General features: G+C 53.9%; 7 protein-coding genes across 7 annotated transcripts; 5 read left to right on the forward strand and 2 right to left on the reverse strand.

Moving 5' to 3' along the window:
* Positions 1–410: 410 nt before the first annotated feature.
* On the reverse strand, positions 411–7,816 carry CTAM01_02737 (THO complex subunit 2; the record flags this gene model as incomplete). The annotated part of the gene is made up of 3 exons (XM_060518775.1): positions 411–3,072; positions 3,126–3,205; positions 3,257–7,816. 3 exons carry the CDS (start codon positions 7,814–7,816, stop codon positions 411–413), a joined length of 7,302 nt encoding a protein of 2,433 aa, XP_060386578.1.
* A 1,142-nt stretch (positions 7,817–8,958) lies between these two features.
* On the forward strand, positions 8,959–10,497 carry CTAM01_02738 (homoserine O-acetyltransferase; the record flags this gene model as incomplete). Its single annotated transcript, XM_060518776.1, has 2 exons — positions 8,959–9,377; positions 9,432–10,497. 2 exons carry the CDS (start codon positions 8,959–8,961, stop codon positions 10,495–10,497), a joined length of 1,485 nt encoding a protein of 494 aa, XP_060386579.1.
* Positions 10,498–14,161: 3,664 nt separating this feature from the next.
* Positions 14,162–16,581, forward strand: CTAM01_02739 (H+ symporter; the record flags this gene model as incomplete). The annotated part of the gene is made up of 5 exons (XM_060518777.1): positions 14,162–14,339; positions 14,403–14,773; positions 14,830–14,879; positions 14,935–15,427; positions 15,487–16,581. 5 exons carry the CDS (start codon positions 14,162–14,164, stop codon positions 16,579–16,581), a joined length of 2,187 nt encoding a protein of 728 aa, XP_060386580.1.
* Positions 16,582–18,334: 1,753 nt separating this feature from the next.
* CTAM01_02740 (uncharacterized protein) lies at positions 18,335–19,057 on the forward strand (the record flags this gene model as incomplete). Its single annotated transcript, XM_060518778.1, has 1 exon — positions 18,335–19,057. One exon carries the CDS (start codon positions 18,335–18,337, stop codon positions 19,055–19,057), a length of 723 nt encoding a protein of 240 aa, XP_060386581.1.
* A 920-nt stretch (positions 19,058–19,977) lies between these two features.
* Positions 19,978–20,958, forward strand: CTAM01_02741 (uncharacterized protein; the record flags this gene model as incomplete). The annotated part of the gene is made up of 1 exon (XM_060518779.1): positions 19,978–20,958. One exon carries the CDS (start codon positions 19,978–19,980, stop codon positions 20,956–20,958), a length of 981 nt encoding a protein of 326 aa, XP_060386582.1.
* Positions 20,959–21,488: 530 nt separating this feature from the next.
* CTAM01_02742 (uncharacterized protein) lies at positions 21,489–23,317 on the reverse strand (the record flags this gene model as incomplete). Its single annotated transcript, XM_060518780.1, has 2 exons — positions 21,489–22,786; positions 22,876–23,317. The coding sequence occupies 2 exons, from the start codon at positions 23,315–23,317 to the stop codon at positions 21,489–21,491; spliced, it is 1,740 nt and encodes a 579-aa protein (XP_060386583.1).
* A 783-nt stretch (positions 23,318–24,100) lies between these two features.
* CTAM01_02743 (uncharacterized protein) lies at positions 24,101–26,031 on the forward strand (the record flags this gene model as incomplete). Its single annotated transcript, XM_060518781.1, has 2 exons — positions 24,101–24,186; positions 24,252–26,031. The coding sequence occupies 2 exons, from the start codon at positions 24,101–24,103 to the stop codon at positions 26,029–26,031; spliced, it is 1,866 nt and encodes a 621-aa protein (XP_060386584.1).
* Between the last annotated feature and the right edge of the window lie 63 nt (positions 26,032–26,094).

Here is a 26,094-nt window from a genome sequence, read left to right on the forward strand (position 1 = left end):
GCTCATCCGACCGAGACTGGCGTAGCTAGCCATCCGGTGTTTCGCCTTGGTACAATGCCGACGGTGTTCCTTTTCTTCTGAACGATGTTGTGTTTGGTTTTGATACAGAGTGGATTGTTTTGTGTGTGTGTATCTGATATTGACTTTGGTGTCCCTTCCTTTGGACCACTTGCGGTCGTGCAACCGGAACCCTCCAATGCAGTACTTGTAAATAATAGAAGCAATTGTAAAATAGTGATAATGAATGTTTCTTCTTTCGTCGGGGGATGCGGTTCTTCTCTTCTCCATTCTATGCGAATTGTCGTGTGTAGACCAATGGCATTTTCCGTTCAACATAACTTTCTCTCGTCGCTCATCCCCTGATAGTGACTCCGCTCGCCTTTATTCCTTCAGAAGATCAGTTCCCGCTCCTAGCGTCTCTGCCTCTTTTCTCGGTCGTTGGGAAAGCCTGCTGCATCTTCGCTTCGACGCTTTCGGCCCCGATCTTCGCGTCGGTCATCGTTCGGTCGTAGACCTCCCTCGCGAGGTCCTCCTCTGGGCGCGCCCCGCGGATTTCCAGCCCACTCTTCGTTCCTTGGCCCCGTCGCTGCATCTCCACGTCCGCCATCTCCGCGATCGGTCCGATGGCGAGTTTCGCGACTGCTTCCTGTGTTCTCCCGGTTACTGCCGTGGGTAGGGTTCGCATGCGACTCCCTAGTGCTGCCGGACGGCTCTCGACCAGAACGCCGGGATTCACGTTCGTCTCGACCAGTGGATGACTGATTTTGAGCTCCGGACCTTCTCTCCCTGTGCTCACGGGGCTCCTTGCCCTCCCTTTCGCGACCAGGACTGCGTTCTCGTTCACGACTGCTGCGCCTTGAGTGCCGACCACGCTCTGAACGATGCTCGCGACGGCTGCGATCGTGTTCGTTTTGTGAATGATCCTCACCGTTTGCCTGAGCCCTTTCTTGTCCCACAGGGTTCGGACGTTCTTGGACTGGCGTAGACACCGGTGATGCACCTGTCAGAACTTGAGCATCGGAGCCAGCGATACTACCTCTGGCAACCCCACGCCCGCGGATACTTGTGCCTCTGTTGGTCTCAGGCATGTTGGCCTGTGCTTGCTGCAAAGTGCTATTGATACCCGCAAGCTGTCTACGACTGCCGCCGCTGCGACCTCGATCATTCGATGACGGTCCTGATGGTACCCCATCGGTAGGAGCTGGGAAATTGCCTGTCGGTGTTCGGTTGTTGTTACCTTGGCCTCCTGACGGGCGGTCTGGTGTGTTGATAGGGGGCAGTGGCGGCCGAGAGTGACCGTGACTAGGTGGCTGCCCAGGAGGCGGAGGCGGTGGTGGCGCAATCTGTGCCAGTCGATCAGGATGAATACCAGGAGCCAAGGTAGGTCCTCCCGAGGCTGGAGTTGGTGAGCCTGCCGGGCCCGAGTTGATAGCACGGGCGCGATCGGGGTGTGCTGCTGGGGTCGGCGTCATGGCAGACGGAGAGTTGACGGGCGGATTAGACTCGTACTGATTACGACGTCCTCTGCCTGAGGCCGGACCTGTGGGTGGATGCCGTTCTTCAGGCGCCGCCGGGCTGTCTGCATTCGGGAAACGACCATCAGATCGTGAGTTGGGGGTGCCCGCGGATCCACCTCGGGCAGCCGCTCGACCACGACCACGGGGTCCTAGTGGAACCTCGTTCGGGGCAAGTACCGACTGGATTGGGTTCAGACGACCGTAGTTTTGGTCCTGGTGAGCAGTGCGGCTGTGGTCAGGTTCGGAGTTTCGACCAGGACCCAGGAATGCGTCTCTACCCTTGTCTTGGCCAGAACGGTCACCGTCCCTGTCGCCTATCCGTTCTGTTCTGGGGTTATAGGCAGGAGGCTCCGCATGCGTCTCTCTTCCAGAGGATCGATGATCCGAGTGATGGGAGCGGCCGTGTCTGTCATCCCTTGGAGGCTCTGCTGGTGCTTCTGGATTGAATCGCCCGTTTCTCCGCGGCGAATGACCTCGTTGAGAATTTCGGTCTCTGGGCTCATCCCTTGTCGGCCTGGCTGGCGCTTCGGTTTGTGGCTCACCGATCAGGGCAGCACGCTCAGGGTTGATCAATTCAGTACGGTCAGGCTCCGGAGCACGCTGGTCAAGAGTCCGCTGCTCGTGGCTCTGAGTCTCCTGAGAGCGCGGTCCCCGGCCACTCCGCCGGTCTGTCTCTGATGATCGAGACGGGCGGTCTGAGCGGTTAGACCTACCAGGTTGGTCTCCTTGGATCAAGGCCAGGCGAGCAGGGTTGACAGGAGGATCCTCCGCTGGCTTCTGCGTAGGTTGAGATGGCGGGGTGGCGACAGCAGGTTCTCTAGACAGTCTGCCCGATTCAGACACACGTCCATTTGTTGGAGGCACTCTGTCTCGGGAGGGACGACCTTCGCGCTCATGGGGCCCGTGATCGCGGCGAGGGGGCAGCGAGTCTGGTCTCGAGGGCCAATCTTTCTCGGAAAGGCGACCAGGTTCTCTAGGTGGAGCATCTGGTCCTCTCCTGTCTTGTCCAGAAAAGTCTCGACTGCGGTCGGGCCGCGATGGCTCGGCGAATCTGAGTTCTCTTGAGGGCTCGCGTGGGTCCCTGTGATCTCTGGTATCTCGAGACTCTCTTGTATCCCTAGGACCGCGAGGTTCTCGTGCATCTCTCGGTTCTCGGACCCGGTCTGGCAAAGCGTCAGGAGTGAAATGAGTACGACCGAAATGGCCAGGGATAGGGACGTCTGGTCGCTTGGGCAGGTTGTGCGCACTTCTGTCTGGTCCCGTAGGTGTAGGAGTCGATCTAGGCACATCCCGGTGGTTCATATTGTTCGGCAAGGGCGTTGCATTCGCCGGCTTTGGTGTTGGCGGCTTGCTCGAAGTGGCGGACCCGATGTCGCCACGCGGGAAGCCTCCCTTTGCTGTGTCCGGCTGGGAGGCCGAGGGCTTGGGAGGCAAGTTGGGATCCTTTTGAGTAAGCGTAGCTGGTGCCGAGGGTGCTGCTGATCGGGATCCAGCATCTTTGCTGTCTTTGACCTCGCCGTCCTTGACTTCGCCGTCTTCCTGCTCTGCCGCGGTCCTACGAACAAATGTTAGTTTAACCCCTGAAACGGGTCCTCTAGGCAAACCTACCTGGCTGATCGAGGCTGGAATTCAGTCGCGGTCGGGCGCAAACTGGTTGAGGTCGACTCGTCCTTGGCCTTTCCGCCGTTCTGCACACGGGTTAGTAAGATTCTGAATCTCCGCTTGTCTTGTTGCCTTACCATGTTCGGGCGGAAGCCGGCTGGTATAATCCATTTGTCTTTTCTCCTCTGCAATTCCGACAAAGCACCCTGCGCCGCGACTGACAGGTCCACGCGGTGTCCCTCCTCGCCAGCAGACGCAGTCTTCGAAGCTGCCTCACGATCTGTGATTGTCTTTAGTTGATCGATAAACTGTGTGCCCATGAAGGTGATTGCTGGGAAGTGATCGAGAACCGCCTTAAGAATCGTCATGGCGTTACGGATGTGCATCCATTCCATGCCGGCAAGGCACGACTTCAATGCCAAATTGAGCTTGCTGTGCCAGCCGTACAAGATGTCACGGAATTGCGCATGATCATAATAAGATGATGGCTGTCCCTTGTCATCGAACTCGGTAGCAAACCCAAGGAAGAAGCTGCGCTTGCCGACCGCTTCTCTGTCGTAAGCGTTCGTGTCACGATGCCACCTAGCCAAGTCTTTGAGGATGCAGTTGAGGAACCTGCCCAAGTGCTCTGCCTCGCGGACTGTGCAAGTGAAGATCATGGCGCGCAGCCTATTGACGCAGAATAGCCGATCATACAACGCCTTGAGACGGAATTTGGGTGCGCCAAGCATGTGGAGCTTCTTGATAAACACATAGCAGTACTCAGCGTCGCTAGCGGAGAGCACCAGCCGGGGAAGTAAGCATTGCTCGAGGATCGCATCAGACAGACCATTCAACTTCTCCGCTGAACCCGTGAACCAGGTTTCCATGTGATCCGTCATGTAATCTCGCACGACTCGCGCTCGCTTCATCTGGAGATCCGCTTCCTTCGGCAGTTCGTTACTGATCTTGAGCAGCTCAGCCTTCTTGGCTTCCTTCTTGTTGATACCGCTGCGACTCATGTCGGAGCGATCTCTGTCGAGCTCTTTCTTGAGGTTCGAGAGTCGCTTGTGAGCGTTGTTGTAACTGGCAGCTGGGACCTCGATGTCACCGAGCTGGAGAGCCCAGAAGAGGACATAGAACTCCGGGCTGAGCTTGGTCCATGAAGTACCTGGAGTTATGGACTTCATTGACGTAACGATGGGATCGAGCGCCTCGTGGATCTGGCGTCCGGCGTCCTTCTTTGCCTTCTCCCGAACCTCTGCCGGCGTCGGCTTCTTCTCCTCCGCCTCAGACGGCTCCTCAGTGGCTTCCTTTGCTTCGGTTGCGTCTTGGGCCATTGACAAGTCTCCGTCGGAGTCGATGTTGACTGTGGAGTCTTGCTTTTTGGTGAACATGTTGTATGCGACACCCTCACGACCGATGAGGAACGCCAGGCTTGCGTCAAGTCCAAATTCGTGCATGAGGATAGTGATTGCAGGCACCAATGCCTCGAACTCGTGAGGCTCAAGATTGGTTCGTAGAAGATCGAGATACTGAACCAGAATCTGATGGCTGTCATCGATGACCGAGCCGATGTACTTGATGTGCGCCTCATCGTCGGGAAGCTTGTAGATGGCAGCTTGTCGGTATTGAGCAACGTTGATAAGCAGACGTCCAGCGAGTTTCGAGTCGACAAGAGACTGCATGAGGCGCTTGGCGCTGCGAGTCGACTCAAACCGCTTGTCTTGGAGGCTGAGCAGTGTCTGGCGTCGCAGTACCTCTCCTCCAGACATGGCCAAGATTTGATCGTCGGTAAAGTCAAGAACTTGCACGACACCTCCCATTGACGACACGAGCTCTTTGAGAATAATCAAGTCGGTCGAGTTGCCCTGGAAGAGTTGATCATTCACGTATTGAAGAATAGGTGTCGAGTCTAGAATGGAGTACCGCTTGAAGACTTTGCCGGCGAACTTGGAAAGAGCTTGAAGCCATTTGCTGGTCAGCAGGATGGAAGATTCCTGAGTACGGCTTCGCTTTCCACCCATGGAGCTCACGAGAGACCAGATCAGGACATCGTAGGCCAGATCAGTGAAGTACTTGGCGCACTCAACAAATGCTTCGATGAGATTTGCGTAAGCCTCGATCTGGCCCAGAGCCTCCTTGAACACAATGCCTGGCGACGAATAGCTGGTCTTGGCTAGCGACTTGGCCATCTCGCTGAGATTCGTGAGAGAAATGCGCTTCATCACACCTCTGGTCTCTACGCGAGTGCGAGTGAAGGCTGCCTTCATTGCCGGCAGTCGGGAAATCTGGCCTTCAAACCACTCGGCGTAGATGGAGTATCGGGTTGTGACAGGGTAAAGCTTGAGCAGGTCCCAGACGGAGTTGACAATAGCCGCATTGGCGTTGGTCATGCTGAGAGCAGGAACCAGAATGCGCCGCAAGAGGTCCTGCCACCGGTCCATATTGTGCTGGGAGCGGTCTTCCGCCAAACTCTTCGCACCGATGCTGACAAACTTGGCCAGTAATGCAGGATCTTTGCCGATGCTTACGCCGGAAAGATTCAGGAACGTGTCGCATAATGTGAAAATGTCTTCGACAGTCTGACACACTGGGACGTTGTCTGCCCATTCGTCCCAGTAAAACCTGTAATGCTGATCTCTGCCGTCGAATCCGTCGGGGAATGGCCATCTCATAGACTTCTTGGCTGGTAAGGTGGATAGCTTGACGGAACCCTTGGGTACACCGCTCTGATCAATGTCGGCAATTGGTTTGGAGGCGGGCTCAACCGAGCGGGCGGGAGTTGGCCGACTTTCTTGATAGACCTTCTCCACACTGTAGTTGAGAATGCGATGAATCCTGTCCAGAACTTCAGGATAGGCTTCTGGTAGCCAAGGGAAGCGGCCAAGAATGAAAAGAGATTCAGGAATGGCGCCAATGGTCAAAAGGCAGATGAGTAATGCAGCCTTCTGCTCCATGGGCTCTGGTAGCTTTTCTTTTTCGTCTGCAGCAGCGTCTGCCTTGGACTCCGCATCTGCTTTTCCTGCAACGGCTCGAGTACGAGTCGTGGGGGGCGGTGCGCTGTCGTCAGGCAAGGCACCCGCCATAAGTAGGGCGTTTTGTGCGGCGCCAGGTCGGCTCTGCCTCTCCTTTTCGTCCAGCTCCTTCATCTTCTTTTCTCTCATGGCTTCCATCTCCTCGTCAAGAGGCCAGAGATGTGGGTAGATGTCGACCAGTGACATGAAGCCAACCTTGACGAGAAGTGCGACAAGGTAAAGCAGGTTAGCTGGCAGGACATCATCGGGATCTCTGGCATCGGAGGCGTAGAATCGTAGCTTGAAACCAAGCAGCTGGGCAGCGGTTCGGTTTCCCTGAGGCGGGAGGGTCTTTGTCAGCTTCATCCATGCCGATGCAGCATTGACTTCGGCCTCGGATGCAGACTCTGATTCTTCAAGCAACTTGAGGTGGTCACCTGTGACTTGTCTTCCTCCAAGCTGGAAGAATGCATCGAGGTGAACCTCACGAGCGCGGTCCCAGAACTCAATATCGCGTTGGCGCTTTAGCTCGGCACTCTCAAGTTCGACTTCTTGGCTAGTCATCCAGTGTGACGAGTCGGGCAGAGCCCAGGGAGGTAGGCCACCTGCGTATGTTGACGAAGCAGGGTTCTGATTGCTCGGCCACCAAGAGCTGACTCTGAGAAGTTTGATGAAGAATCGGAACTGCTTGATGAGGACTGCTGCAAAGACGTCGAGTGTAACGTCGAGGACTCTTCCAACGTCAAGATCGAAAGTTCCAATAAGGCCCTTGAGACGTTCAAAAGCTGCATGTGCCGTTTCGGCAGACGGGGGCTCCGAGCTACTAGTTGTGAAAAGCTCAGTCATGAGCTTGGAGTAACCTTCGCTCTCCTCGCGGAGTAGATTGTAGTTCGCTTGTCGGTAAAGAAGATTTGTCGCACGCCTGATACCAAGCTTGACGAAGGTCTCGCGGATCATGCCCAAATCTTGAAGAAGCTGAGCATCTAGAGTTTGGCGCACAAGCTCGGACGAGACGCCTGTTGCTTGAATGAAGTCGCGGAGCTGAGGTCTGAATAGACCACGGTCATTATCGAAGATTATGGACAAAGTATCGAGAAAGAGAGTGTGAGGCTCGAACGAGAAAGACTCCTTAATCATTTCTTGCGATTCCGAGCCGAGGATCTCTTTCATGCAAGCGCCAGCGTCAACAGGTGATAGCCGCCCCTCAATGACGGCATGGATAAACTCTTGATAGATGGCGGCCAGTTCCTCAATGTCCACATCCGACCGTGAGTCGACCCCATGGGTGACTAGTTTTTGCCTGCTGCCGGTTTCCCATGAGGTAATCGCCTCGTCGGTGAGATGCTCATAGCAGTAGCTTGTCGGTACTGGGGAGGGCGGATGCGAAATTGGTGCCGAAGGCGGTCCTGTTGCAATCGGTGCAGGATGTTGCGGCTGCGATGGGGTAGGGGGCGGGCGAGGGACAGTCGGGGACGTGACGCGGGAAGCGCTTGCCGACTGGGTACCAGGCTGTGATGGTTGTCCCTGGGCGGAATCCCGGCGATCGTTTCTTCTAGTGTTTCTGCCACCGCGGCCGCCTCTGCCTCCGCTCTCTGAAAAATCTCGTTCGCGCTGGCCCAGCGGCATGTCTCCGGGTCGATGGGGCGAGGGTCTGCCGCCTTCGCCTGCAGGGCCACCACGAGCCTTGCGTTTAGGAGGCATCGTGCTCTCGTCGCGGGTTTCTTCAAGGTATCATTTGGGTATCGCGCTATCTCGATGAAGCCAGTCTGTAGGTCGCCAGAGTCAGTAAAAATGCAGACGATAAATTTGCGCGCGCGTTTGGAGATGGAGAATAGAGATGCCTTGCGGTTGAAAGGATTCGGAAGCTTGTCGCGTGTAGCTTGTTCAGCGAATGCTGTGCACAAAGGAAAGTTGAGATAGCTGGTACAATCGGTTGGGTCAAGCAATCGCTTCGACGAAAAGAAATAAAGCTGCTGCGATTGCGGGAAAGAGTCGCGCTCCAAAGTTGGAGATTTTCGGGGTTGGCGACAGAAAGGTGACGATGAACGATTTCTCGCGTGAAGACGCAGTTGCAACCCCAGAGTCGAGCGAGCTTGAGATCCACTTCACTGAAAACGGGTAGCAGCCTCACGGAAGAAGGCTGTGAGGTGGAAGGTACCGGAGGAAGGTACTAAGTACCTGGGTAGCTTTTCTTTTATGGGGCATACACCAACTGGGGGTTCTGGATTGGCTACGCGTGACAGCACGGGGGGTGATTATAGCGTACCGGCCCTGGAGACCTGCCAGCTGTCTGACTCCCAATTGACCGGATCTCGGCTGACTCATCGATCCCCTGCGGCCAATGATTCGCCGTGGAATTAACGGCTGCGATTAAGATACCGGCAAAGCTGCCAGTCATTACGCCATTTTCGGTGCAAATCTTTGGCTGCCCTCATTGAACGTTGACCAGTCATACAGTCACATCGAGCAAGTGGAATCCCCAGACTCTTCATATATCTCGCATATCTCGCCATCGCGGAGGGGCTTTACTCCCAGTAACATTACCCTTGTTCTATCTTATTCAAGGCCTGCTTGTATCTTCAATTGAAGACATCCAGACCCCAGTTCGCATCCCGAACGCTGCCCCTCGTTCATTCCGAGATCGGGATGGCTGCACAAAATTTACAGAACGGCGCTCAGCCGAAGTACGGTCAGTTTATCCTCAGCCTGGGAGTGTCATTTGCCTCTCAATTCGTCTCAATCACATCATATATCTCTTCAATGCGAGCTAAGTGGCTCACTTCTTGTTCTATTGCTCGTTATTCCATCTTGAAATGTCATGAGAATGTTCTTCTTATCAAGTAATGAGACCGGTTGCTGAATACCCGCAAGAAAGAACCCAAACGCAGCCTGAGAACCCGTTTGCTACCTTGATTCCGGAGCAACAGTTCGCCATCATCCCTGAATTCACCCTTGAATCGGGAGTCACTCTTCACAATGTTCCCGTCGCCTACACGACCAGAGGCAAGCTCTCGCCCAACGGCGATAATGCCATGGTCATCTGCCACGCCTTGACCGGCAGCGCAGACGTCAGCGACTGGTGGGGTCCTCTTCTCGGAGGACCCGGTAGGGCGTTTGATACATCGCGGTTTTTCATCGTATGCATGAACGCCATGGGAAGCCCGTACGGCACGGCGAGTCCTGTCACGGCCAAGGATGGAGATCCCGAGAAGGGCATCTACGGACCCGAGTTCCCCTTGACCACGATCCGTGACGATGTCAAGTAAGTCCACCCTCTATCACCATGGCTAGATGCCCAGGGCTAACATATTCGCAGCCTTCACAAGCTACTGCTGAACGACCTCGGCGTCAAGCAAATCGCCGCAGTCATCGGCGGCTCACTAGGCGGCATGTTCGTCCTGGAATGGGCCTACCTAGGCAAGGACTACATCCGCTGCGTCGTCCCCATCGCGACCTCGAGCAGACACAGCGCCTGGGGCATCAGCTGGGGCGAGGCCCAGCGCCAGAGCATCTACGCCGACCCCAAATACGACGACGGCTACTATCCCTTTGACGACCCGCCCTCCACGGGTCTCGGCGCCGCCCGCATGTCGGCCCTCCTGACCTACCGCAGCCGCAACTCCTTCGAGTCCCGCTTCGGACGCAACATCCCGGACCCGTCGAGGCGGCAAATCATCCGCGAGCGGCCCAGACCCAGCACGCCGTCCGAGGCGCACTTCCACATCCACAACGACGGACACAACGTCAAGCGCGTCGGCCTCTCGAGGCAGAACAGCCAGGGTGGCAGCACGACAGAGGGAACGCCCGTCAACGGGGCGGCAGCGGCAGCGGTGCCCGAGTCTCTCGATCCACAATTCCACGGACCCCAAACGACAACAGCAACAGCAACGGACAGCCTAACCGGAGGCGACAAGCTCCCGACATCAACCTACTTCTCCGCGCAATCCTACCTCCGCTACCAAGGCCAAAAGTTCGTCAAGCGCTTCGACAGCAACTGCTACATCGCCATGACCCGCAAGCTCGACACCCACGACGTCTCCCGCGACCGCGCCCCCACCATCGCCGAGGCCCTCGCCCTCATCGAGCAGCCCACCCTCGTCCTCGGCATCGAGTCGGACGGCCTCTTCACCTTTGCCGAGCAGGAAGAGATCGCGGAGCACGTCAAGAACGCCCGCCTCGAGCGCATCGACAGCCCCGAGGGTCACGACGCCTTCTTGCTCCAGTTTGAGCAGGTGAACCGCTACGTGCTGGATTTCCTCAAGCAGACGCTGCCGGATATCATGGAGAAGCAAGGGGAGGAGGTGGAGGAGGTCGGTGTTGGACAGCTGACTAAGAGCAGCACGTTTGGCGAGGCCGAGGTGGAGGATATTACCGCCTGGTAACGAACAGGGGGGGAAGTGAAAAATGGGTGTGCAATATAGGTAGAGAGGGCCAAACGGGCAGACTCTCACAATCTCTTTTCATGGATTATTTTTTTGTTTCAACAGGTCTGGAGTCTTTTTCAACAACTCAGCGATTAAGGAAATAGATGGGGGAAATTTTGGGTTTGGATCATGCAGTGTCTTGCAATCGTGCCTCTGACGTGATTGTGAAATCTGGACTACGGAGTGGAACATGAATGTAATGAATCTCATGCAAACGATAATGCCGCATTACCTAATGTTACTTGGCCCTACTCGGCCGTGTACATAGCTTGGATTTGATTGCGGGACTTTGGTCCCTGCAGATGGACCGGAAAGATCTTTCTCACGGACTACCTCAAAGCACAATATCGAGCCCATCGATGTCGAAGCGTCTCACTGGCATCCATGCTTCTCATCTCCTCGAGTGAGCCTGGCGTGAGATCTTATGAGCTAGGTATACGTTCCCTTTCTCTGAATGAACCACAAGCCATACTTTATGGGATGCGGTTCCGCAGCTTGGCATTTTAAACTCCTTAAGCGGGCTGCCGACCGGGCGCACGAGACATACTCCTATCTCGTTCTCGGGGAGGCTCGCGGAAGATTTCGCAACCTTGCTTCCCAGGGAGCCTCAAATCCCAATCATTGCCGCTCCCCCCTCCCGAACGTCGCCGGAGTAGTTCCCATGAGCGGGAGTGCAGCAGTAAACTCTAGGCAGCCTGAAAGCTAAGCAGGAGTTCCTATTTGTGGCGTACGAAGGGCTTGCAAAGGACGAATGACACAGCAAGGAGGTTGAACGGCTATTGAAGAGACGATCCACGGTAGATGACTTGTCCATACTAAATACCTTAGCCGGCCATAAGGGAAGAATAAAGGTACTGAAACCAAACTCTATCGCCACAACAAGAGACGATGAGCTTGTCTGGTGGTGAGGGTGGTGTGCCAAGAATACTGTTGTAAAGACGGATAGATCGTAGTCCGGATAAGCGGCATTTCGGGGGACAGTAGAAATCAGGTGAGTGTGTACGGTGCGGTGCGGCAGCTTCGTCCAAAGGCTGACCGGCATATCGCCGAAAGACGCCTTGGCCGCTCGGCGGTGATGAATTGCAGCCTTCTCCCCCCCTTCTTCTTCGAGACTCTCTCTACTTCAGAGGACGTTGAACGTGGCCAGAAGACTCTACAGAAGACTCTACAGAAGAGTCGCTTCGGTGTCGTGGGGTCCACGTGCGATAGGGAATCCCTAGTATTGGCTCGGGGAATCCCTGCCTCATCCCCTGCCCAGTGAGCCAAGCGAGTGCACTGGCAGATCTGGAGGCCGTGGGGGGCTATTAAGTAATTAAGTGTCGTGAGTGAGGCGTGCGGACTACCGGTGAGAGAGGGAATTATTAGGGGAGGAAATTGGCAGGAGGCCTTTTCAGTACGTATTAACCAAACGGCCGTTGCTATGAGCGTACCTAAGGTACCTGAGGCGTCTGCCCGCATTTCGACCCTCGGTGTGCCAGTCAGGTGAGAGGTGGTCAATGGAGAGACAGAGAGCAGCATTTGGTTCGTTGATCTGGGCCGAAAGAGACTGGACGTGTTTTCAACGTGTTTGATGCGACGTCGGGGATTCCTGTGCGGAAGAGATGCACAAAAAGGAATGGGACATTGGAGGTGCCGTTTGGGTGACTGCGTCAAAAGAGTTCCGTGTGGTCGGCGTTCCAGCGTCCTTCTAGAAGGAGCACCCCTGCTCTGCCGAGTCGATGTCTGGGAACCTGGATGGATCGCGGTGGGGGCGACGTTGATTCTTGGGAACTTGGCTAAGGTAAGGTAGGGAAAGAGCCACCCGCATAAAGCGCGTCTTCCCTGCCAGATCCGTCGCGCCCAGCGTCGCCCAATGCATGCGGAAAGAGTCAGACACTCATTCAGAACCTGGAAGGTGGAAGGTGGAAGTCACCAGATGAAAGCTGTTAAACGGTGGAGAGGGAAAGTGGATACGCTGGGCTGTACCTGCCTTCCCAGGTTGCCTAGAAATGACCTGATAATGCATCGTTCAGTGAGCCTGGCAAGAGCGCCCGTCTGTCGTTTGGAGCCAACTTTCCTCGTGGATGGATACCTTACAGTCCGTCATATCGCTCGCTCTGTCCTTCGTCCCAATTGTATGCATCGCTATTACCCAAAATTATCCTGGTAAGCTTTTGCTGCCTCACCTTTTCCGTCTTCATCACCAGCCGCGTCCGCATATGCAAAAGCTTTAGCACTCCAGCAAGGAGGGCCCAGATCAGAACACAGGCCAAAAGGCAACTAGCAAAATGATGTGCAAGTCTACCAACGGCTGGGGGCCTGTTTATTCTTCAACGTTCTCCACCGGCGCCCCACCGAGGCAGAAATCCGTACCGGACGGCTATCGACAGCACGTGGCATCGCATCGCAGCCTGTAACTTGCATCCGTCGTCTGCTGCCTGACCATTGACAACCGGCTTCCCCCTTTTACAGGCTCACGAGGTGCCCTATTGCAACCATGAGAAATACGGCCCTGGCCTTGACTGCTTTTGTTCATCTCGTCGCCTATTCTGACAGAGACAAAAGTATGTTTCCCCAATCCTGCTTCATTCGATGTTTCTTGTTAGCGCCGTGAGTTGAGACATTGTTCTTCGGGGTCGGACTCTTGCCCTTGGCTTAAAACGCAGACAAACTTTCTTCTGCCCGACCACCCATTCACACTCTATCTTGTCCCTTTTCCCCAGTATCCGTACGGATACAGTACACACCCACACACACTCTCTCTGTCTCTGTGGCGATTAGCTTTAGGGCTCCCCTTCCTTTGACGATGTTGGCTGCAACCGGATCCGGGATCGGTTTGACAAACAGGACGTGACACGGTGACAGATGCGAACCATTCCCTTGTTTAACATTACAATCGTTCCATCCATTCCGCCCCCATCTTTGCTTTCCCCAGCATCCGACCAATCCCCTCTTGCGTCTTTGCAAACTCTCCAACTCTGTATTCAAACGGCTATTCTTAACACGCTACTGCGTACTGTGAGGTCAGAGGAAGGAATTACTAACAATATAACACGGACATTCTTCAAGTCAATGCCCATCCCTTCCACTCATCCAATCGGCCACGTCGCGGGCCCTCCCCCCCTTTGACTAGCATCCCCCTGCCATTTGCCTGCCCTGCCGAGCCCCTGTCACCCAACTTCAGCCCCTCGCCCCATTGCAGAGGTCTTGTAAGAACGGATCAGGCGGAATATATGTGTGGTATGCATGTCTGTGGCCCTCGGGCGTTTCCCTTTAAACTCTCCTACGCCCTTCACGCCCCGCGCAGTTGAGATCGAGTCGCCCAAACCTTAGCCGAGCCTGTGGTTATCCAACAAATTTCAGCCACGATCGCGTTGACTCTCGATACTCGAACGTCAGAAATTCCCGGTTCAAAGACACACCAGCTACGGACTTAAGCGACGACATACGCCTCGACGACGGAAGGACACGAAGTTGCGGATTGGAGAAAGGAATTGGGGAGTTATCGAGAGCTGCCCAGCACACGGATTAAGGCACTCCACAATGGCATCTGGGCGGACGACGGCGACATAGACCGGGCAACATTGCCATTGCGACGACTTTTCCATCAAACTCTTGCTTTCAACAACGCTACTTTCCCAAGATGGACGAAATGTTACCGCCGCCGATGACTCCGTCCACGGAACGGATTCATCGGCGGACGAATGGAGGCAACAAGGCCTTTCACAACTTTGCAAACGACTACTCCCACATTACAGACCCCTCGTTAAGGAGGCGATTAGCACTGAGCGAAATTGACAAGGTTCCTTTTGGCTTGTACCGTTAGTCTGCACCGAACCTTTTGCGCTTTGCGCTTCTCAACCAAGACTGACATTGGACCGCAGATGTAAGGGCTATTCTGGTTGCGGGTGTTGGTTTCTTCCTCGACTCGTACGACATCTTTGCCATCAACCTCATCACTACCCTCCTCGGCGTAGTGTTTTGGCAAGGGCCTCCTGAATCGAGTGCGCATGGTTATGGCGGTAACAACGGCGAACTGCCGGGGCCGGTAAACTCGGCTCTCAAGGCTTCAACCAGTGCTGGAATCATTGTTGGCCAAATTGTGTTCGGCTGGTTGGCCGACGTCTTTGGCAGAAGAAGGATGTATGGTGTGGAACTTGGAATCATCATCTTGGCGACGTTAAGCGCCGCGCTGGTCTCTCCGAGTCAATCGGTTAGCTTCACTGGACTGATGATTTTCTGGAGGGTTATCATGGTAAGTGCCTTGTATGTTGTTGTTGTTGTTCATATGCCATTGCTAACGACACCAAGGGCGTCGGTATTGGAGGTGATTATCCGCTCAGTTCAGTCATTACATCAGAGTAAGTCGGGTCTTAGGCCGTTAACTTCAAGAATTGGGATTGACGCGGTCCACAGGTTTGCGCCAACCCGATGGCGAGGAGCCATGATTGCGGCCGTATTCTCGATGCAAGGCATGGGTCAGCTCGGTGCGGCCGTCGTGGCTTTAGTCACTGCCGAAGCCTTCAAGGACTCCTACCTCGACGTCCACACTCTCGGCGACTGCCACGCACGATGCCAGCTTGCTGCCGACCGCTCATGGCGCATCATCGTCGGCATGGGCGCCGTGCCCGCCTGCATAGCATTGTACTACCGAATCACGATCCCAGAGACGCCTCGATACACCTTTGACGTGGAGCAAGACGTCGAGAAGGCCGATGCGGATATCCGCGCGTACATGGCGAGCAAGTCAAAAGGTGATTACGATACGGATTTACAGTTCAAGATGAAGAAGGAGACCGGTCCCGGTTACAACACTCCGGCGGCATCCTGGCCTGATGCCTGGGCATACTTCACGCAGTGGAAGCACTTTAAAATGCTTTTGGGTACTGCCTTTTCCTGGTTCTTCCTTGTGAGTCACACAACACTCGAAGAAATCACTTGGTCTAGTCATACTGATGTGCGGAACAGGATCTGGCTTTTTATGGTCTCGGGCTGAATAGCACCGTTGTGTTGCAAACCATTGGCTATGCCGACGGGGCCAACTTTTACAAGAGACTACACAACCAAGCCGTAGGGTTGATCATCTTGGCGTGCGCTGGTGCGATCCCTGGCTATTGGGTTTCTGTCTTCACCATCGACACCCTCGGCCGTAAACCCATCCAGATTATGGGCTTCTTTATGCTCACCGTCATTTTCTGCGTGCTCGGCTTCCTGCTCCATCAGTTGACCGATGCTGTCTTTCTCACTTTATACATCACTGGCCAGTTCTTCTTCAATTTTGGCCCCAACACTACCACATTTATCGTTCCTGGCGAATGTTTCCCGACCCGATACCGTTCTACTGGACACGGAATTTCTGCAGCGATGGGCAAAGTTGGTGCCATCTTGGCGCAGGTTATCAGCATTCCTTTGCTCGCAAAAGACGTCCCTGGCGACTGCCACGGCGACCACTGCGCGCCCTGGCTCGACCGTCTCCTGGAGCTGTTTGCACTATTCATGTTTCTAGGCATGCTGTCGTCCTTACTCATCCCGGAGACCAAGGGCATGACCCTCGAAGAACTTGCCGGCGAGACACCAACATCCTACAACCGCGGTCGCAACGGCAGTATATCGCACTACCCACGCCCGCAATCGAAGTGGAATCCCTTCGGCGGTGGCCACCCCGCAGGGTTCCACTACCCACGTACAAGCACCGTCAAAGCAGCACGTGTCGGTATCATGACGTCGCCCGACCTCCTCGCAGAGGAAGAGCGCAGGAGAAGGAGTCAGACCCGGTTCTGGCGTAAGAGGCGGAGAGAAAGGGGCGGCGGCGGCAGCGGTAGCAGCATTGGCGGTGGCACGGACGAGTACCCGATGAGCATACGAAACAGCGGTGTATCTTCCGCATACACTGGAAGAAATATGGGCGCCGCTGACGAGCAGATGCCTGCCGATCCTGCGGCTCCCGGCGTTTTTCCGACATGGGGCGCCGGGTGGGGCCGGGTGGATCGCGGGGCGCAGCCGATGGAGAACGTCAAGTTACACGACGTGGGAAGCCTTCTGAGGCGGGATTCCCGCGCGTGATGGGAATATAAAAGGCAATTAGCGGGCGTACGGTTTTTTTTTTTGGTTAACCCTCCTGGATGGAGAATGGGGGATTTTCATGATGACGACCTTTCGCTGGATATGGATCTGTCTGGCTACCGTAGATAGTGTATGATTATAGCATCAAGACCGCCCACGCGGTGATTCAAGATTCGCTCTACAAGCATTATGAGGTGACTTTTGATCTTTATATCCTTCACTCATGTTCACATTCATGCCATGATACGCTAGGGATTGCTTGGATTAGCTCCCTCTGAGGGACGTAAAAGTCGACTGAAATACACAACGCGAAACAATCCAGCTGTTCGCCATCGCAATGAGCAACTTGATATACTTCATCAAAGATCAGACAGGCCATGTACAGAAACCGCTTCCCCCAATCTCCAAATCACTTACCCTGACTTAATGGCCATACTTGGTCCTATCCCACATAACCCCCCAAATAGCAGCCGTCATCTCCAAACTCGCCCTCACACCAACGAAAAACCTCAAACTTCCGCTTCAACCATTTCTCATTCGCAGAAAGCGTCACAGCCGGTGTGCGAAGGGAATTCTCAGCCACCTAATGCTGCAGCCTCCGTCGGATGATAGGGTAGCGCTCGACGGCGGAGCCGAGGGCCTCCCAGATGTCTCTCTGTGATGAGGTTTGAAGGAAGATATTTTATTACTTGAAGCCTCGGAGAATTCATACGCGATCAAGAATGGAGTCATGGACCGACCGTATCAGTGAATCGTGTCCTTATGTGGAATCAAATTTCATCTTATGTATTGTGGAATATGCAAACTCACGAGACGTGGTCCGCTGATTTGAGCTCATTGATCACAACGGGTTGTAGTAATCATTTACTTTATTTTGAAATCAAGGTATCCCACTTCAGTGAATTCATGTAAATTGAGATGGCTTTTTACGGGTGGGTTGGGGGGGGGGGGGGTCACAGTCTAACAGTTAGTCCACGAGATAGACTTGGGTGACTTGCGGTTTTATTAAGGCATACTGAGCTATAAAGAAAATGAAGAGCCGACACCTAAGTCGGAAATTTAATGGTAATCATGCTCAGATTCCTTGACGTTGTGTTGACCGCCTTGTTTGATGGAAGACAACCCAGCCGTTGGGAAATTGAAGACCAGTCTTCAGCATGAACTAGCCACTAGCTTCTCCCTTCTTGTCTAGAACATCCCTAAAGTTCTTTCAGATAGATCGAGGCATATCAAAAGTGTTCAAGCCATCGTTGATACATCGCAACAATGAGCTTCTTCCAAGTTGTTTTGTGAGTGAACTTCCCCTTTTGTGCGGACTGAGTTGCCAGTGCATGGTCACCAGGACAATTGAATAGTTTTGTGAGTGTCTAAATTCTCCAGTGGGTCCATAAAGTAGAAGCGTTTTGCTGCGTTCGAAGTGAAGGTGTATTTCCAGAGCATCTCAGACGCGTCCGACCTTGTCAACAGTCCCAGCAACCACACAACAACTTACCCTACTTTTTCCCAATTTTTCATCCCTCACTGCACAAGGACAAGCTTCCATCTGCAAATACTTTTCAGCTTTTTTTCCTCCTTTGCCTGAAGTCTTCCACACACACACACTTTGCGGAATCTTTCACCCTCACGCTTCCACCACCACAACAAAGCATCTCGACAAACACACACTCACCAAATTACAGTCGTCTTTCCGGTACAACCCCTCCAACTAGCATCAAATCTGCATTAATGCATTCAGACTAATACAAAGCTAACCATGCAGTACTACAGTGAACTGGAATTGCAGGGCGCCATGATTGCCATCGCAGGCCTAGGCCAGCTCTCAGCCTCACAGCAGCGCATGTGCGACGACCTCCTGCAGGCCCTCATCCCGCGCAACTACCCCGTCGACCCCGAAACTCTCGACAACGTCCGCCGTGAATTCTGGAACCGCGTCTTCGCCAAGGGCTGGACGACGAACAAGGAAAACAAGGCCCCGGGCCAGCTCCCCAAGCGCACCAACGACGAGGCCTCCCTCACCATCGGCACCCTCAACCAAGATGTGCCCAAGAACGGCAGCGTCCCGGGATACCGCCGCGCCGGCCAATCTGTCCTGCTGAAGGTCAGCATGAAGGTCGGCGATCGCTGGGAGGACGTCGATGCCAGTTTCTTCTGGGTCGATCAGCAGGGTCACCGCGGCTCCGAGCTCTCTAACGCTTCGATCGATATCGAGGGCGATCTCACTCTCGAGGAGGCCTCGGTCGAGGTCGGAATGCACTACGACACCAACGAGAAGGAGCGCGTCGGCGGCTGGAACTGGGACAAGGTCGTCTACTGGGGCCGCCTGCGTCTCCTCAACTTGGCTCTGCAGCTTAGAGTCGCCAACACCGAGGATACGAGTGAACTGAAGCAGGTTCGGCTGGTCGAGGAGCATTGGTTGGAGAAGGAGGAGCTTCGAAAAAACTTCTTGGTCCACGAGCAGCTTTTGAGGGGTGATTAAAGGGAGATGAGAAGACTGATTGATACCCGGATTATGGATGGAGGCTGGCTTTGCTTTTTTTGGGCCACATGGAAAGGGATGATCGTAAAAGCATAGCATGAACTCTTGATTTCGCCAGAACGCCTCAATACACGTACCCGGAGGTATTTCCATTTGCGTTTCTACTGCAAGTACTTGTCTAATGATGTAGTTCGTAAGATGGTTCCATCTAACGGAGGTCTTTTTCGATATCGGCCTGACATGATGAATTCTTATGGAAGATGCGTTCGACGTTTGCTCCTGGACAAAATCCTAAATATTTCATCTTTTGTTCCATTGAGCCTGCTGTTCCTTCATTTCCATTTCAAACATCAGCAAACCTGTCTTCCTGACTTCCAACTTTGGATCACATCAAAGCAACACGCTTGTTAGGCGCTGGGACTGGTCGCGCAAGGGGCAAAGGCTTGATAAGGCGCTTTCACGACGTACCAAGTACTCTATATATAGTATGGACTATCTCTTCCCTTCTTCTTTGAGTTTTACTTCTTCAAGTGGAACTCCCTAAGATGGCGTATATCATGCGACCATGGTCTTTATCTGATAGATTGGATAATGGAACTCGTTGTTCACCCAGGGATTCTTTGATTCACCCAGGTTTTCACACCATAAAAGCTCTCATTTCATTCTTCTCTTCCCATGTCTGATCATACAAACTCACAAAGAAGAATTCATTCAAATTTTCTGCCCTCCAACTTGAATAACTTTCAAACTTTTGCCAGTCAAACTCCATTGCTTTCTAACTCAACGTCAATATCACACGTCGGATGCAAGTAAGAATCTTCTACCAACAGATCTGAAGTCTTGGACTTTGGCGCCTGATTTGTTTTTGCTGAGAGGAACATCACCTGCTACTTCTCATCACAACACCTCTTGATTTCATCATGGCTTCCCCGGAACCACCTCGGTTCGCTGTCTCTGGGGCCCACCAACTCGACGATGTCGGAAAGAGGATTTTCGACAGCCTCATTGCTTGTGTGCTAATCTTTAACGACCCCCGACCACCGAATCTCGAGCTAACCATTGGAGGTTTCAGACCGATGCCAGAGATTGATGATAGTATCCGCGACAACTTCTGGAAGAGAGTCTTTGCTGGTGGCTGGGCCACCGACAAGCCCAATGTTTTGGAGCCTAGGTCGAATATGCAGGGAGAATTTCCTCGCCGCATGATCAAGCACGCCATCGTTGGCGAGTTATCAGATACCATAGAGTATGACGAAACAAAATCCACGTATCAGAGCACTGCTATTCTCGTGGCAGCCAAACCGGATATCCAGAACGACTTGGTAGACTTTGCATACTCTTACCAAAGCGGCTCAGTCTTCTCGGACTGTGAGAAGAGGCCCATTTTCAAGGAAGACAGCATGAACCAGCCCTCCCGAGTTCTAAAAGATAAAGCCGAAGCCATACGCGCTTGGGACGAAGCTCAGATGGAATGGCTTGGTGAATGGAATTACGAGAGAGCAACATACGCGGCCCGACGCCATCTAGTTGATCTGGCTCGCTACTATGGTGGGGATGATGACGGTGTCCTCTGTTGTGGAGAGCGTCATCCGCTGGAGAGTCTAGCTGGGATGAAGGAAGAAGAAACGCGACTCTTGATAGCGATCCAATCGAGCCGCGAAATTCTGAAGAGGACGAGGCTCAGACTGCTCGACAAGATTGCTTCGTTTCGTGGCGAAAAGGGCGAGGATGAAGCGAAAGGCACCAGGAGGATAGCCTACGGTCTTACACATGAGTCAAATGAGTCTGACGAGAACTCAGAAGAGCTGACCAGTCAGCTTCAGTGTCTTAAAGAGTTGGCAGACACGACTGAACTCCTGGCCGAAGTCGTGAAATATCCTCCTCCGCCTAACATTTGGTAGCGCAACTTGCAAGTAGCTCACTGGAACAACTTTTCGGAAAAGGCTGGATTAGACTTACATTGAGTGGTTTTCACCCATGTCGTTTTTTTTTATTGGAAAGATCCTGATGGCCGGACTAGAGAGGGCAGGCTGTTACATCGTAAATATCCCATCAACTGCTAGAAGGCGTCAGTATTACATCCAACTCTAATCCTTATCTAAATTTCCTACTCCATCTCGAACCTATTCATGGCCGAATGTAAGTGAGTCAGGGCTATTTCAAGTCTTCTGTTCATGTTGGTATCCCTATTACAGGGTAGTTGGTTCGAACCGTGGGTTGACGAAGAGATCAATTGAAATATATGAATTTCTGCGTAGTGTAAAAAGGAGGTTCTAACCGTAGGTTGGGCTGGCTACGATAATCGTAAATAGGGCCCCCAATTGGCCCCTGCGCAGTTGGCCGTATGCCGCGGTCGAATTGGACTTCCAATCCGACAGTTCAAGATTAATCCGAAAACGTCATTCCATTTTGTTCACAAAGTCTCCAAAGTCTAAGCTTCTGTCATTCCAAACAGGAACTCATACAACGCCCAAGCGCCAGGGTCGGGCAGGTCTTGTCCCGCCGCGTCTCCGACATACGTCGCCCTGCCAAATCTTGCCTTCAAATACCGGGTGGCCTCGGCCTTCTCAGCAGCGACCTTGACAGCAGCACCAAAGTCTCCTGACTTGACAAAGGCTTCCGAGAACGGAAGCAGCACATCCATAACGGTCCGGTCACCTTCCCGTGCCGGAGTATGAGACTTGAGAGACTCCACCGCTGAAGCTAGAGACGAGGCATACAACATCGGTGAGAATGATGTCGTGGATGCGGAGTTAGCTTGCGCTTCGGATCGAAGTGACGAGGAGAAGGCGGAAAGAAGGATTCCAAGAATGGCCCCGAGAGTTCCCCCCATATCGTCGACAGCTTCGATCGTCGATTCCAAAAAGGCGAAGACGGAACCGCTAGCCGCTGAACCGTTGTCAAGATTGCGCAGCAGTGACTCGCACAGGCCCTTGACCGCTTCACCACAATCGCCGTCGCCCATCACCATGTCCCATTTGGTCAAGTTCGGCTCGGCGGCGATCGCCCGTTCGCAAGCTGATCTGATGACTTTTTCCAACAGCTTTGGATCGACTTTGACGAGATCTGACTTCTGTTCGTGACCGTTTGTAGTACTAGCTTTATCTGTCGTCAGACTATTCGTCTTCTCGTCGCCTGTTACTGGTCGAACCGTATTCGGCCAGTAAACTGCACTCGTGGGACGATCGAGAAGCTGGAGCAGCTCGGTAACTGCTGACTTGCACTGCCGTGCTGCAGCCGAAATGTTGCAGAGTGAAATGGAAAACCCAGGCGCGTTGAGAGACGTTTCAAAGGTACCAACTTGTGTTCGTATGGGGGTAATTGACCAGGTCGACGCCAGCTGAGTCTGTACTTCATCCGTGAGTGCGCCAAGCTCCAAAATTGAGAGTCCGCCGTAGTTGTTGATGAGAAGAGTGACTTCATCTCCGTTCTCAAACGACACGAAGGCTCTTTCCGTATCATTAGGGTCGCATAAGAGCTTCAGCATCCTGTCCACGAGATCGTTTACTGATGGAAAAGGGGTAATGAGCTGTTGGCCTGGCTCATTGTGGATGCCAGCACCAACAACGCAGACATCTTCTGCAACAGAGTGATATTGACGTCCTGGAACATGGCAGTGATCTAGAGCTGAGCCTATCGAGACAGTCTGGTCGTTGACGGCCTTGCCGATCTCTACACACTGTTCAAAAGAATACTTCTCAGCCGCTGCCGCACCGAGGATCTTCATAGCTGGTACCGGTTAACAACATTCCATATGGCAAGGTGATTGAACTCACTGAAAATATGACCTGGCATTCCTCTTCTTCCCACCCTGCTACTCTTGCTCCTGCCAATGGAAACATCGTCCGTAGCAGGGAGAACAACAACTTTGTCGGACAAACCAGAGGCTTTTGCCCTCTCCGCAGCGAGTCCAAAGTGAAGCCTATCACCAGTGTAGTTGGTGATGAGAAGGATAGTCCCCGCATCAGAAGGCGCCAGCCTCATCGCCTCAAGAACTTGTTTTGTACTCGGCGAGGCGAAGATGTCGCCGCATGCGACTGCTGAGAGGAGACCTTCGCCGACGAACCCGCTCCATGCCGGCTCGTGACCTGAGCCGCCACCGCCGATGATGCTTACGGTCGACCGATCATTGTGAGAGTTTGCAACGACACGTTCTGCCTCACTGAGAGTGAGATGAGGGTTTGCCGATACAAGAGCGCGCAGAGCTCTTGGGACGAGCGTATTCGCAGCTGTGTCGGGGAAATAATGTTTTGTCGCCATATTGAATGTCTTTGAACCGAGAATATTCAGATGTCACCTAGAAGCCATTGCCATGGACAGGAATCCGGATATATGGTACGGGTAACGTCTTCCGTGTTAACCATAGCTGCCAGTTCCCCTCCATTGTAACCTCTTCATCTTCAGGTGCAACCACACATAGATCCTCATCCTCGTACTCAGAACGCCAACTTGACGCGCCTCGAGCCATACGGGTATCCCGATGTCTGATTAATTCCTACAACACTAGCCTCACTCAGCTCTTCTCAGGTTCCGAAGCTTCGTAAACGAGAGGAGCTACAAGCGAGTCAGTCCAGGCCCCCGAGACGCGCACCCGTAGGCAAACAAGACTGGAACTAATACAGGGTACGCTATCTACCTAGCTCACTTATCCCTGCCCCCCCGGCGCTTTGTTGGGGAAATGGCAATGGTTCGTTTTCCCCCGCGAGTCCCCGCACAAAAATCCCGCTCAAGTTCCCAGCTCGGCAATGCAGCTCATCAAACTCCACGGACAAGTCCCGACATCCAACTTCTTTGCAACCGAGTGCGAAGGGTCGGCGACGCTCCGCTGCTTCGCACAACTCGGAAATAGCTGTGACAGCTCGCACTCCGTACCTAGCTCTTTCCACTAGGTCACGTAGTGGTTCCAGTCCCATGGGTCGCTAGCCCCCGCATACCGTAAAGTCTTAACTCAACCCTGCTCGAACCGCGTCTCGCAGTCCTTTCATGCAAGGAACCGAGATTCGTACACAACCGCAAACACGACGATAGGCCTGCCATGACCTCATGGATGGAAGACGAGCTGCATCCGCGCCTCCCAAGAAGCGCGTCAGAAAGCCTCGGGGCCGTGGTCTACGCACCAAAACGGGCTGGTGAGTTCAAGCCTCCCCGAGCCGCACTACCCTCGACGCGCGGGTTGCTGACCTGTTGCACATAGCTTAACTTGTCGTGAGCGACACAAAAAATGCGACGAACAGCAACCGGTCTGTGGGCCGTGCAGCATCTCGTCTCGTCACTGCGTCTTCCCCCGTCTATCTCAGGACGCGGGCAGAAGAGCAAGCCCAGCTGCTTCACATAACGACCGCCCGACCGCGCGTCTCGGAGACGATGGCAGTCATTCCCACGTCGATGAGCTCCCACAATCGATCGGCTCGACAGGGTCCATCAGCCTCGAGTCGCAGACGTCGATGCAGCACGTCTCCCAGCCTCCCGGGACGTATGACGCAGCCCACGCGCCCTACGTGAGCCAGCCGCGCGTATCGGCGGGAGTTACGTTCGGCGATGTGTACAGCTACTCTCCCGAGACCGTCGCATCCGAGCTTTGGACCACCGATCTCGCCTCGACGCGATGGCTCGGTCTGCTCGCCACCGACGCGGCGCAGGCAGACAGCGGCTTCTCACTCGCACCGAGCCCCGCCCCGGAGGATGAGGAGCAGAGGCGTGCGGCGGACCTGCATGGCCCGCCCGATGCAACCAATCTCGAGTCCCGGCTTAACGAGGTATCAGATCCAGAGCGGAAGACTTGGCAGGCGGATCGCGATATCACGCTGTCCAACCGGGAGGCTGTACTCTTTCGTCACTTTACGGAACGATCGGCTCGTTGGTTGGACTTCTTGGATCCGCAGAAGCTCTTCTCCACCTATGCAGTTCGGCTGGCTTTGAGAAATGCAGGTCTCATGAATGCAATCTTGGCATTGTCGGCCAAACACCTCTCAAAACTGGAAGGAGGAGGCCACCGGAACTCCAACGTGAGCAATGGAGACACGGAGGAGGATTCCGGCGGAGAATGGGTTCGATACTATTACGAAACCCTCCGCTATGTACAAGAGGCATTAACGTATACCAGCTATACTGCTTCAGAAGAGCTCAATGCCACGGCAATTGTGATCTCAGCGTACGAGATGTTGGACGAATCAGATGGCAGAGGCAACTGGCAACGGCACCTGAAGGGCGTCTTCTGGATTCAGCGATCTCAAGACGTCAACGGGGCCTCCGGCGGACTGCGACAAGCAGTCTGGTGGGCTTGGCTCCGCCAGGATATATGGGCTGCTTTTCGGGAGAAGAGGCGTTGCCTGAGCTTCTGGGCTGCGGACAAAGACTTTTGTGAGCTTGATCCGCACGGTCTAGCCGACAGAGCCATTTACCTGCTCTCGCGAGCCGTCAACTACTGCGCCTACTCTCGACTGATGGAGTCATCGTCTTTGACCGAGGTTTCGGCTTCGGGGAACAGGGCGAGGGCTGGGAGCGAAATGCTAGCTGAGATGGAGCGATGGAAGTCGTTTCTGGGGACCGAGTTTAAACCCCTCCCAACTTCAGCAAGTCCGTCCAATGTCTTCAAGCCGCTTTGGATCCACCCACCCCAATTTGGAGTTGCTCTCCAGGCTTACTCATTCGCAAAGATACTCGTTCTTCTCCACAAACCAGTATCATCCGGGTTTGATGGGTATATGAAGATGCAACGATCGCTCTCAGAGGCTGTAGATACGATCTGCGGTATTGCAATGGAGTTGACAGACGAAGGCTGTCAATTACTCTCAGCACAGTGTCTGTACGGGGCGGGCTTATGTGTACAAGACTCGCTAAAGAGAAACACCATTCTCTCTCTAATTGAGAGAAGCGAAGGAAGAGTCGGGTGGACGCCGATGGCAACGTGGCGAGATGACTTGAGAGAGGCTTGGGCAAATGCCGATAGTCAAAGTCCGGACGTAATGCGTTGAAGTTTCGCTATTGGCTGTCTATATTATACCCCTGAGGGCAGAAGCAGTTTGGATTACTTGAAT

Source organism: Colletotrichum tamarilloi, assembly GCF_030869305.1.
Source record: "Colletotrichum tamarilloi strain Tom-12 chromosome Unknown Scaffold_6.1, whole genome shotgun sequence".
Lineage (NCBI taxonomy): Eukaryota > Fungi > Ascomycota > Sordariomycetes > Glomerellales > Glomerellaceae > Colletotrichum > Colletotrichum tamarilloi.